Source organism: Ciconia boyciana, chromosome 1, assembly GCF_034638445.1.
Source record: "Ciconia boyciana chromosome 1, ASM3463844v1, whole genome shotgun sequence".
Classification (NCBI taxonomy): Eukaryota; Metazoa; Chordata; class Aves; order Ciconiiformes; family Ciconiidae; genus Ciconia; species Ciconia boyciana.
In genome coordinates, this window is record NC_132934.1 from 73,709,327 (window position 1) to 73,721,533 (window position 12,207).

The 12,207-nt window shown below is 40.9% G+C and overlaps 1 protein-coding gene across 6 annotated transcripts in view; it reads left to right on the forward strand.

Moving 5' to 3' along the window:
* PDE3A (phosphodiesterase 3A) overlaps nucleotides 1-12,207 on the forward strand; it is a 267,927-nt gene that overhangs the window by 239,678 nt on the left and 16,042 nt on the right. For all 6 annotated transcript variants that reach the window (XM_072874501.1, XM_072874537.1, XM_072874529.1 and 3 more), the window contains exons 11-14: nucleotides 3,350-3,463; nucleotides 4,925-5,124; nucleotides 7,269-7,472; nucleotides 10,870-11,025. In XM_072874501.1, the coding sequence (XP_072730602.1) occupies nucleotides 3,350-3,463; nucleotides 4,925-5,124; nucleotides 7,269-7,472; nucleotides 10,870-11,025 (674 nt within the window). The remainder of the gene's footprint in view (nucleotides 1-3,349; nucleotides 3,464-4,924; nucleotides 5,125-7,268; nucleotides 7,473-10,869; nucleotides 11,026-12,207) is intronic.

The following is a 12,207-nucleotide window of genomic DNA, read 5'->3' on the forward strand; positions in this document are numbered from 1 at the left end:
CCTTTCTTCTCTCATTATAACAGCTACATTTTTTCTTCTGCTACATCATGACCAAATGGATGGCACCCTAGGCAGAGGCTGGTGCGGAACCACAGCCTCTCGTCTTTTTTTCATTGCATTTAATGTTTCATGTTGTTTCATAATAATTTGTGGCAAATTCTGTGCAAGCCTAAAACCCTATAAAGCTACTATAGGTACAAAGAACTGTTTCCTGATGATGCAAGTGTACCCCAGTGCCCCAGTTGGAGTTTATTGAAACACTGCCCCCCCCATAAGCAGTTTGGATTTTTACACAGTTAGCAGTGCTATGCTACCAAAGGAGATGAGCTTTGTAAAGCAGAAAAGATATGCCAAGTAGATGAGTGCATCCTGTTCTGCAACTACAGCTCAGATGATATTTTTCAGTGTGAATCATTTATTCACTGAAAAACCTGCTTTCAGTCATCCCCAAAGTATTTACTAATTCAAATCACATTTACCAAACCACTTCAACTGCGAAAGACACTTTTTTTCCAGGAGGAGAGAGGGAGTTATTACCCTTTTAGCTGGCAGGTAATCCCAGTGTTGAGGAATATAGGACACCCTGTTTTCTCCCACCTCCCAGAAAAATGTCTGAAACATTGGTTTAATAAGTCATATAGTCTCTCTCTCAAAATATTAAATACCAGTTGGAACAGCTACAGTGGGGGGGATTGAAGGAAAGCTACCTCAAAATGCTTCCCAGCCAGGTGGTTTGGAATCTCTTCTGGGAAAGTGAGAGACCAAATTTCAAATCTTTCCTTGTGGTTGAAGCAGCAGATTATAGCCTGAGGGGGTTATAGGTGGATGTCCCACAGTCTGTCTGTCCTACTGGAGCCATTCCTCTTTGTTTAAAACATTTAAGTATTCACAGAGTCTCGGGATTTTTTGTGAATCTAGCCCTTCATTTCCTTGTTTTTTCTTAAATGTGTTTCATTTTAGTAAAGCGGTATATTTTGTCTAATACAAAATTAATTTACCTTCCAATTTTTCATTTCTGTGGAGGTGTAAAAACCAAAACAACTTGTTTGGGCTTAACCACTTCTTTCTTCTGGTTGCTGAACTGAACATTAGTTGTATTCACACAAAACTAATGGTGACTATCACTACAAGTCACTAAATCACTACAAGTTTCACAAGAGGCTAATCCAGCCTTTACTCCTGAGAAAAGCGTTAGACCCCTACGTGGGGCCATCCTCTAGGTTTTGCGTGAGGAGATTAGTACCTCAGGAGAGATGTTCTTAGTACTTCAAGGAAGGCAGGGGAGAGGAGTCTCCTTATTTACTTCTTTCCAAAAATAACCATTCCTATGCTGCTTACTGTTTTGCTGTTAAAAATTTCAGCTAGCAGTCACTAACAAGTATTTAAAGGGAAAGTCACAGGGAAGACAAAGGAGAGCAAGAGAGGAAAGCAAGGGGTAAGTAAAAGGGCCAGGTGGCATGACATCATGTTCACGTTTAGTGAGTAGGCAAAGTCATTGCAAATTGTGAATATAATAAACCTTTCTGTGTTACACCTCTCTGCAGGATAGGATACTGCTGATTTTAGGCACAAAGTAGGCAGTTGTCTCGAGCACTGGAGCGTAGGGTCAGCAAGATGGTGAGCCCTCCTCTGCCAGGGCCAGGAAATGCAGGCTGGCGGCTGCTGCCCCACTAATGGCAGGGCTTAGAAATGTGGGCTCAGCAGTGCTGCTCTGGAGAGGGCAAGTGGCTGTTCCCAGCAGGAGCAGGCATTATCCATCCCGTAGCAGTGGCAAGAGGGCAAATATGGCTCTCCAGGGTGCCTTCTCCATCCCAGGTCTTCTCCTTCCTTCCTCTTCTCCCACAGAAGGAGTGGCCTTAGGGTGAAGTTCAACTTCAGTGCTGAGAAACCCTCTGTCAGTTGCACACTGCTTATCTTTAGGATGCAGCAGGTATAAAACCAGGTTGCTTATACATCTTGCTGCCAGTCCCTTCTACTCCCCCAGAGTACAGAGGTCTTTTCACCCCTCATGAATCTGGTCAACTTTACTTATTACTTAGAGAGGGCTTCTGGACTTGTGTGTTGGTAATTTTTCCTAATGAAGGATACATATCATCTCCAGTGTTACCCTGATTCTTGACCGTTCTCTTCTTAATCTAATCTAGTTCTTCACCTGTTCCCATCAAGCCTGTTCCAGCAGTTGGTTTGCCAATGAGAGACACACGACTGGTTGGCATTACAAATGTGTTTCCAACTAAGATGACTGATTACCTAGAGGTGTAGCCAATTACTGTGAGTTTTACAGATGGCGGTGACCCAGCAGTGGAGTCCCATGTTTTTGTGCTTTGTCCTCTGAAATGCATCTTTCCAGAACTGCAGCAGCAGTAATGTAGCCACAGGTTATCATTTAGATTAGCAGATTTCTTTGTGTTTGGCTAGCCCCTGTAGAAGATACCTGTGCTCTGCCCAAAATTAGCCTGAATCACAAGCTGAAATGCTTGTCCTTCAGTGGTTTAACCCCAGATGTAAGCTTTGGTCCTGGTGCAGCAAAGCGTTACCCCTCTTTCAGCATCATGGTTGCTTTTTGCTAGTGTATGTTTAGATGATGATTTGTGCTGAACTAGCATGTGATTCTTTTTCAGCCATTTGTGTTGATTGTGGGATAGTTTATCCAGCCTTGAAGGATTTGGTGGTAGGAGCCTTGGGGTGACTTTTATCTCTCATTTCTGCAAAGAGAGCTTGTAGTAAGCCAGATTACAGGATTTAAGGCCTGAACTCTTATCTCTGGCCAGAAAACTGAAGAAGAACCTGGTTAAACTGTGCAGTGTACACATATCCTGAGTTTGATTTTTTTTTCAGTGCAGCTGCTAGCACAGCACCTAAATTTGCTCAGTTAGAGTCAGGTAAGTGTTACCTGCCTTGTATTTAGAAACTAGGTGAAATCTGGCTACTGAAGTGGATGAGACTTTCCCACTGATTTCATTTAAATTAGAGGTTAACAGTGCATATTTACCCGATGGCATTTAACTAGCTAAAGGCAACCACTGGAGTAAAGCGTTGGAGCTGGTAGCGCAGGTCAGGCTCCTTGTTTAACACTTTCTTTGCAAAGTTTCCTACATTGCAGATCCCACTGCTTCTCTGCTGTTTTCTCTTTCTTGACTGGTGTGAGACATACCGTTGAATGTGCTTCAAGTTTAGTAAAAGAAAAACTCTGCATTTATAGGACACAGCTGTTTTCCATGCTTGTGATAATGTTTGATTTGTCTCTGCTCGACTGACTGCCACGCGGTACCCACTAGATGGTGCTGATTTCCCTCTGTTGGAAATATCCTTCGTGTTTAATAGCAGGGTCATTTGCTTTGTATCACAGATCACAACCGAATCCATGCAACTGATGTTCTACATGCCGTTTGGTACCTTACTACTCAGCCCATCCCAGGACTCCCAACTGTGATTAATGATCATGGGTCAGCAAGCGATTCAGGTATATTTAAATGTGCAAGTATATATGTTGTATTTTTGAAGTTTTTGTCATGAAACTTGCTGTAAGAAAGCCAACAATTGAGGACTGTGTGCAGTACTTGTTATTATATAGACTTTTAAGTTCAGTAGCACGTTGGATGTTGAAGGTGTTAAGGTATGTTTGTGTAACTTTGAAGAGAATGGAATTGGTCCTCCAAAACCTAATTGCATTTAACAATGTGCGAATGCAAGCCTTTGTGGTCACCCATAACAACAGATGTTTGTTACCATTTTATTTTTACAGTAGCTTTTTTTCTAGGAAAACTGTATTAGTAGTGCTTTTCAACACTGCTCCAGAAGCAGTGTAGACTTTTAAATCCTCAAACCCTGCATTGTTTTGCTATTGCGAAACTGCTGGGGCATGGAGGTAGTGCTGTGCACTTGCCGCTGCTTGGCTGTCATGAAGTGTTCCTTTGCCTTTCCTCACTGTCTCCAAAGAAAGAGACTTGTTACCATTTTGCAACTAGTTTGCAAGACCACTCGTCTGCTGTTTTATGATTGCTCCTTACAAGAAGCTGTTCTTATTTCATCTTTATATGAACTTCTCCAGGTTCAGCTGTAGCAACTAGAGGACCTATTTGTATTTTGTGGGAGTTCTGAGGGAGTTATTGGAAAAGCAGGAGTTTGTTCCACAGAAACCACTTTCACTTCTGCTTTTTTGGTGGTGTTTGGGTGGCACATACATATCATTTGTGAAACTCTTCAGGATGTTTTGGTGGGGCGGGTAATGTTTTTATTCCTGGAAAATTTTATTAGCAAGGGGTGTCGGAGACTTTGTAGATGAGGTGGAATGAAAGGGATTGGGTTTGGGGGCTTTTTGGTGTTTGTTATTTGAAAGACATTGTTCAGCTGCATGTAAGATCCATTCAAGCAGATTAAATTAGCAAAGCATCTCACTCAGTATCTGTCTCTGACAGGCATGTTCAAGCTGCTTCAAAAAGAGGCTGTTAAGAGGATTATCAGCAAAGATCCAAAGTCTAGACCTTTGGTTTGGAAAACATGCACTGTAATTGAATTAATAAATGCTAGTCCATTGCTTTAAGGACTGTTAGTGTCTCATAGACTAATCTATATGATGAAGCAATTAGAGGAAGGAGTGGGAAGATGAAGTTACCCACAAAGCTCCAGCATGGCCGTGAATCCATGGCTTATTGCTAGTAACTTAGAGAGTTTGAGAACAGGCTCTGCTGGATGGCTGGAAGATCCCCACATGGGATCAGAATTTGTTCCTTTCCAATTGTGTGCCTTATTGCACTGGATCACGTGCACAGTATCAGAAAGCATTGAGGTCAGGATATGTTTACTCTTCTGTATGTTTTAAATTTGCTCCTTCTCTTCCTGCTTTGTTGCTTCTATCTGTTTCAGTAAGTCACTGAAAAAGTGATAAGGGTTTTTTTTTTTTAATTTATTTATTTCTGCTCAGATTCTGACAGTGGAATCACTCATGGCCATATGGGCTATGTGTTTTCGAAGACATACACACCTACAGATGACAGCTACGGATGCCTAGCTGGCAACATCCCTGCCCTTGAATTGATGGCTCTTTATGTAGCTGCAGCCATGCATGATTATGATCATCCAGGAAGGACCAATGCCTTTTTGGTAGCAACGAGTGCTCCTCAGGTAAATAAATCTCAAGCAGCGTTGCTGTTAAGTTTGGAAGGTCTTTGCCTGTGGCTTCCATTAAGCACAAGTCTACCAAATATTTTGAAACAGCTTATCAAAGTGACAGAAATAACAACTTTACTTGGGGATTAGCGGTAAGAGTCTTCTTAAACACCTTCACCACCCTCAGTAGAGCTATTAAGAAAGGTACTGATAAAATGTCTCAGTGAAGGAGAAGCTAATGCTTTGCTGACTGACAGAGAAGGAAGAATTATTCTACCCAGTAAGGCACAGAAAGATTAAAATAAAATAAAAAACACCTGTATAGTTGACAGCGCACCATGCAAGTTAGTTTGTGCATGATCGTAACATATTTTCTGTTGTTCCTATAGAATATGAGCAGCTGCAGTCTTTTATGAATGTATTTTTACACTATGCATCTGTCGGGGTGGAGGATGTGTGGAAAATAATCTCAGTTTTTATAAATTAAGAATTGAGACTTACCTAAGGTTACACAGAAGTTGCTGCCAATGCTGGGAGTTGAATTCAGCAATTCTGAGTCACTGTTTATTGGCTTAATTATGAGATCATCTTTCCTTACTTTACATAGCTGACCTGCCTGGCTTCAGCATACTGTGCTGAAAAGTATTTCTATGGACAAGGAAAGAAAAAAAGATAGCTTTATGATGAGAAGTCAGGTAGGAATGCAGAAATTCTAGATTTACTCCCCAACTTGGATCCGGATGACTTCTCTCATCAAGAGCAAGTCACCTGAATTTGCTCTGTATCAGTTTCTGTCTATAAACTGATAGTAATACTTCTCATCCTTGCAACATCTTTCTGCGATCGAGAACTTTGATACTCTGGCCAGGTAATTAGATTGATAGAAGATGTACACTATCCTTAAATCTATTTTTAAGAAATGAGTGCTATAGCTTTGTGGTTATAAAAATCAACAAGGGAAGTTAGATGATTAACCTTAATCTATTGTCCCTAGTTTGAAAACAAATTAATGGGAGAAATTCAAATTCTTGTTATTTTGGGGGGTTTTGGTTTTGGTTTGTTGTTTGTTTGTTTGTTTAAATCTGATATCACCTGAAATTTGCAGAACTTGTACTTGGCATCTAGTTTTTTTCTTCTTTTTCATGACGAGCAGTATCAGCTTCCAGTAATGATAAAGTGCTGCTGTATTAAAAATCTGCCCTCAGGAGCTGGGCCTGGGTAGCAGAATATATCTATCTCAAATGCTTACTGTGCGGTTAGGCAAGATGGGCTGTAAAGCTGAGTTGCTTCAGCAACCTGTTCTCTGGGGTAAAGAATAGATTCTATACTTTAGGATAGGACTGAATTTTTTCATCTCTACATGACAGAAAAATATAATTGAAGTGAAAAGCCACTGGAACGTATGTGTATATATTTGTGTAAACAATTACAAACTTGTATCTATTTTACATAGAAGCATATTTCCAAAAGCTTTTCTTTCCATAAACCAAATCATCAAAAAACTGAATGCTGCTGAAGTGGACAGATTTCCTGGATGGTTGTTGTCCCTTAAAGTCTATTTTCTAGATCTTTCTTTAGTTTCTGAATGGAATTGCCATCACTATGACAGTTATGCATCTTGTTTTGGTAAAGGTTCAACCAATTTTGGATCTTAGCATTGAGAAATCTGTCAGGCTGGGTGTGTGTTGTCAGGTTGCAGACTGGAATTTCACTTGTTTCTGTGTTCGGAAGCAGTCCAATATGGACAGAATTGCCAGGTACAAACACCAAAGACAATAATCCCTGTTAAGTGAGGTTGTTCTGACAGTCAGGGAAGCACACATCTATATTATATTAGTCATTAATTTGTGGCCTGAAACAGAATAGTCTGTTGTCATATGATGCAGTTCAGTCAGGAACCGAAGACCCTTGAACATGAAAGACCCCGATTTTTCAAATCAATCTTCCAATAAATCTTCACCATCACAGTTCAGGTGTCTGCTATTAGTCCTGCCAAAATCACATCTTCAAACCTTGAGAAGTTCTTTAAAAAAAAATACCAAACAAATCACCCGATCCTGAACCTCCCTCATGCATCATCCCCATTCTCATTTCTGTGTTGCAGTGTTTCTTTTGCTAAGAGGTTTCTCAGCTTTCAGCTGCCCACATTGCTTTCACAGGCGGTGCTGTACAACGACCGCTCCGTCCTGGAGAACCACCACGCCGCTGCTGCCTGGAACCTTTTCATGTCGAGGCCAGAGTACAACTTTCTGGTCAACCTCGACCACGTGGAGTTCAAGCATTTCCGCTTCCTCGTCATTGAGGCAATTTTGGCTACTGACCTGAAGAAACACTTTGACTTTGTTGCCAAATTCAACGCCAAGGTAAGAAGATTGGTTAGGGTTTCTGGTGGACGGTCAGAAAAGATTGTAGGGCTTGGTAGCATCACAGTGAAAAGGCTAGAAAGGCTGCTGCGTTGCTCTTTCTTCTGAATGTCCTTTTGGCTGCTGTAAAACATTCTGTTGAATAGTAATCTGGCACTTCTGTTATTTTTTACTTACTTAAATTTAGTGGCACAGCTTCTTTTCTTATATATGTTTAGTTTTTTCAGAAAGTAGTTTAAGGCTAAGGATATTATGGACTGTTTGAATATAAATCCCACTTACATCCTACTTTTCAACATTGTTTTCTTGTTCGCTGGCACTTTAGACCTATTAGAAAAGCACTCAGGGAAAAAAATCAAAGGTGTTACCAAGTTTCCATAATGGCTAAATACTTAATGTGAAATTTTATTAGTTTAATTGTACTGTTATATTATCAAAGCACAGAAGTCATAACAATTTTGAAATTCTGATTTCAAATGCGATGAAAGCATGATCTTTCTTTCCTATTTTGTTTCAAATGGGTAAACCCCAGAGAAAGGTCACTAAAGATCTTTCCTGCACACTCCATTCAGTAAGTATAAAATCGCAACCCTGGGAAACCATTCTTAAAAATTATTGTACAGTTTCAATCTAACTTATTGGAAATCACCACCTATCAAGTTACTTTAGTAAACTCCATCATCCATCAAAGCTGTTGGCATGTTACCTAGATGATACCTGCCTTTGGAGCTGGTACTGCCTTCTTGTTCCTTGTGAGAAACACACCAAGCACTGTGTGTTTCTCATCCAGGACTAGGACCTCCTAGCTGTTTTGGTGACATAGACAAAATGTTTTCTTGTGGTATTTCTTAGGCTGGACCTGTATCCTGAAATTTTGAAGCCTCCAGGTGTATGACTGGTTTTGTTTTCTATTTCCCTGTAACATCTCTCTCTTTACAGCTTCTTAAAGCCTAACAAAGAAAGGCCTTCAATCATGGTCCAGGGTAGACAGACCTGATCTGTAGATCTGTAAAAGTCTGAACTCCTTCTGCACCACTGCTAGTCATGTCCCAAAACCTCTGGTAATATCAGGGGGGTTTCTTTAGGTCTTAATTTTAAACTTTGGGATCATTTTCACCAGCCTAATTTCCTCATAAAGTACTGAACAGTATTGGCAGATTCTCATCTGTCAGGGCTACAGTGACGACAAAGCACTGGGAATTTAGGCTGTCTGAATACATCCTTTGAATTTGACAGTTTGGACCAAAACCTTCACTTCTGTGAACATAAGTAAGAAATGAAAGAAGACAGGCTAAACCAGTGATTACTGTGGCTTTGTCATAGAGATTAACTATCTTAACTGTGGAAGAGGACAAGCTTGACCAAAGTACTAGGCATAAATTGTGGATATTGAAAACTAAATTTGTCTTAAAACTATCAGGCTGGACAGCAGCAGGTGTAACCACTGTTGTAACCGAGCAAGGTGATACCTGAGACGCTGCAGATAAATAGAACAGTCTGATGTATCACGTCCTGCTAGCTCGCTATAGATTTGTAAGGACATCTGTTAACCTCCTTCTCTTTCCTTGTTGCTTGAATAGTCAAATGGTCGTGCATGGAATAAAAAGTGGAGGAGAAGGTGAACATATTAACCAGTGCTTGTGGCTGAGCCTGGCTTTCCCAGAGTAATCACTGCCTTAAAAAGAGGTTATTTATGTTTGGTTGGCAAAAACTCTTTTGTACCAGAGTGGTCTCAGAGAGCCCACAAACATTACATGTTTGTATATGGGTGGAGGTGCTGTAACTGATAAAATTAGTTCTAAATGATCACGTTATTGATTAGGTTGCTGAACTGTAGTTTAGTATATTGAGGCTACAGTCAGAGAGACCATTCTGTACAGAAGTCAGCATAAACACATGTAACGTAAGCATCCTCCCAACAGAAAACTTGCAGTCTGGAAAGTACCAACAAGAAATAATGAAGGAAGCTCACTGTCCGACACTTTGATGATACCAATGCATTGGAGCACTTACTGTTCTCTGACATTAGTTATGTTGGATCATGTACACCAAAAGCAAAGCCCTCACCATGTGGGCCTACTGCTGTATGGGGCAGGGGACCTGCTGACAGAGGACATGAAAGTTTCATCTAGTCATAGCACAACTTTCTACCCATTTTTAACTATTGCAAGCTTGACAATTAAAGCTGTGTTTCAAGGAGGGATTTGAATTTCGAAAATTAAGTGGACAGTAGAAGACAGCCCCTCCCACACTAGGAGATATTCTAGGAGAAAAGGCTGAGATGGGAATATGTGGCTAATGGCAGTAAAGGTTAGTATCGCAGACTGTTTGGAGATGTAAAAGGCCGAAGTCCTCAATGCTTTCTCAGCCTCAGTCTTTGTGTCTAAGACCTGGCTTCAGGAATCCCAGGCCCCTGAGGTGTGAGAGAAAGTCTGAAGTGATGAAGACTTATCCTCAGTGAATGGCAACAGGTTAGGTAGCACTTAAACAAACTGGATATACACAAGTCCATGGGACCTGATGGGATGCAGCCATGTGTATATAAACACCTGATGGGGACAGTAAAGCAGATGGAGCCAGACTCTTCTCATTGGTATCCAGTGACAGGACAAGAGACAATGGGCACAAGCCGAAATATAGGAATCCCAATTTAAAAATAAGAAAGGAGGTGTTTACTGTTGACAGGGGTTGTATATTGGAAGAGGTTGCCCGGAGAGGTTGTGGAGTTTTCCTCCTTGGAGATATTCAAAACCAAACTGGACATGATCCTGAGCAGCCTGCTCTAGCTGGCCCTGCCTTGAGCAGGGGGGGTGGACTAGATGATCTCCAAAGGTGCCTTACAACCTCAACCTGTCTGTGATTCTTTAAGATGACGCTTTTAGTTTAGAGCAGTTGATAGTATATATCACTTTTTATTGTGGGAGGTATGGAAAAAATAGAGAAAAGGAAAAAGATAGGGAATACTTTCAGACATACTTAGATCAAATAGGGAAATAAGCTTGTTACATGCGTCTTCACACTGCAATTAAATCAGCATAGCATTTGATGGTAATTTATCTTTCTACACCAATTAGGTAGTAACTTCTTGCAAAATGTAATGGAAAGATTGCATTTGTTTGTTTTCCTAGCAAATGCTTTCAATGCTTTTCACATCGTTTGCTAAATATTAATTTCTCATCATTTATCTCAATGTTCATTGTTTTTCACTTACTTTTCTTTTTACATACTGCTCTACAGCTGATTGTAAATTCCAACCTTGGGTTAGTTCGCCTGCTTACACTTGTGATTTTGGTAAATAGCTGAATATACTGTAAGATATCCCAGGGTAGAACTTCCTCTGTGGATGCATCCTTTTACCCAGGATTACTGTCGTGGTTTTCCTTTTTCTGTCTACTAGGTGAATGATGATGTTGGAATTGACTGGACTAATGAGAACGACCGCTTGCTGGTTTGCCAAATGTGCATCAAACTGGCTGACATAAATGGGCCTGCAAAATGCAAAGATTTGCATCTGCAGTGGACAGAAGGCATTGTCAATGAGTTTTATGAACAGGTAAATAAATGCATGTCCGAAGTGGTATCTGCTGGTTGCATGTCTTGTGTTAAACAGTCTTGCAGCATGCTAGTGCTGGTGGTGAGTGAAAATCACAGAGAACAGGGGTGAAGGGGATGGCTAGAGTTACACTAGTCCATCCTTTTGCTGGATCAGTGAAACTGCATTTGTCACTGAAGCTTCTGATGTGTCCTCAAATACCTTTGATGATGGGGTTTCTACAGGCTTAACTGTTCCAGTCTGGCACTATCCTTACAGTGGACATGGAGAACAAGTGTTCCCTTCCTCTTTTTTTTCTGTTGGCAGTCATCATGTCTCCCTTTCAGTCTTCTTTAGCACAAACTATCTTTTCATCCTTCCTTCTCTGTCTTTTCAAGACATCAGCTGGTTCTCATTGCTCTCCTCTGCAGTCACTCCAGGTGGCTCACGCTTTTATTGACATGTGGTCTCCAAAACTGGACACAACATCCTTGTTGAGATGATCTAAACAGAGCAGAGGAATTATTTTAGCTTCCTTGTGGGCCACGTCTCTGTTCACACACACAGAACCTTTATGTACTGAGCATGACTGTAACATTGACTTCCAGTTTATCACAGACTAACCATATCTGCTCCCTACACGTTGATCCTGACTCATACTTTATTTTTTAAAAGAACACTTTCAGCTTTCAGAAGGTTTGTCAGTACAACTGCACTAATTATGCAAGGCTCAGCTGATGGTAGCACAAGGAAGGAGGGCAGCCACAGACTGATTTACAAAGACCTGGGAATACAGCCAGGCACTGGTCCTCTCCTGCCAGGTGTAAGGAAGCCCTTAATTGAACCTTTTCTCATTATAACTTATTTAGCCCTGCCGAGTGCAAGGGACAGGGCTGTTCCCACACTATTCCTCTGTTTCCCAAGTGGGAACATATTTTGAATGTGCTATTTAGACTAAACTCCACATCCTGTCTTTTCAAAAGGAAGCAAGCAGGCTAAATCACTCAACCAGACACCCCACAGACTTCTCGGGGAGGCTGTGCAGTAACTTGAAGTCACAGACTAAAGCCTTTTCATCCTCCCTTAAATTTACTGTACTTACAGTTTGGAAAAAAAACAGGATTTTCTACTACTGCCTTCTGGAATATGTAAAGAGGTGGGAAAAGGGACAAAATTCAGGCATTGACCTGAAGCTCCTTCATT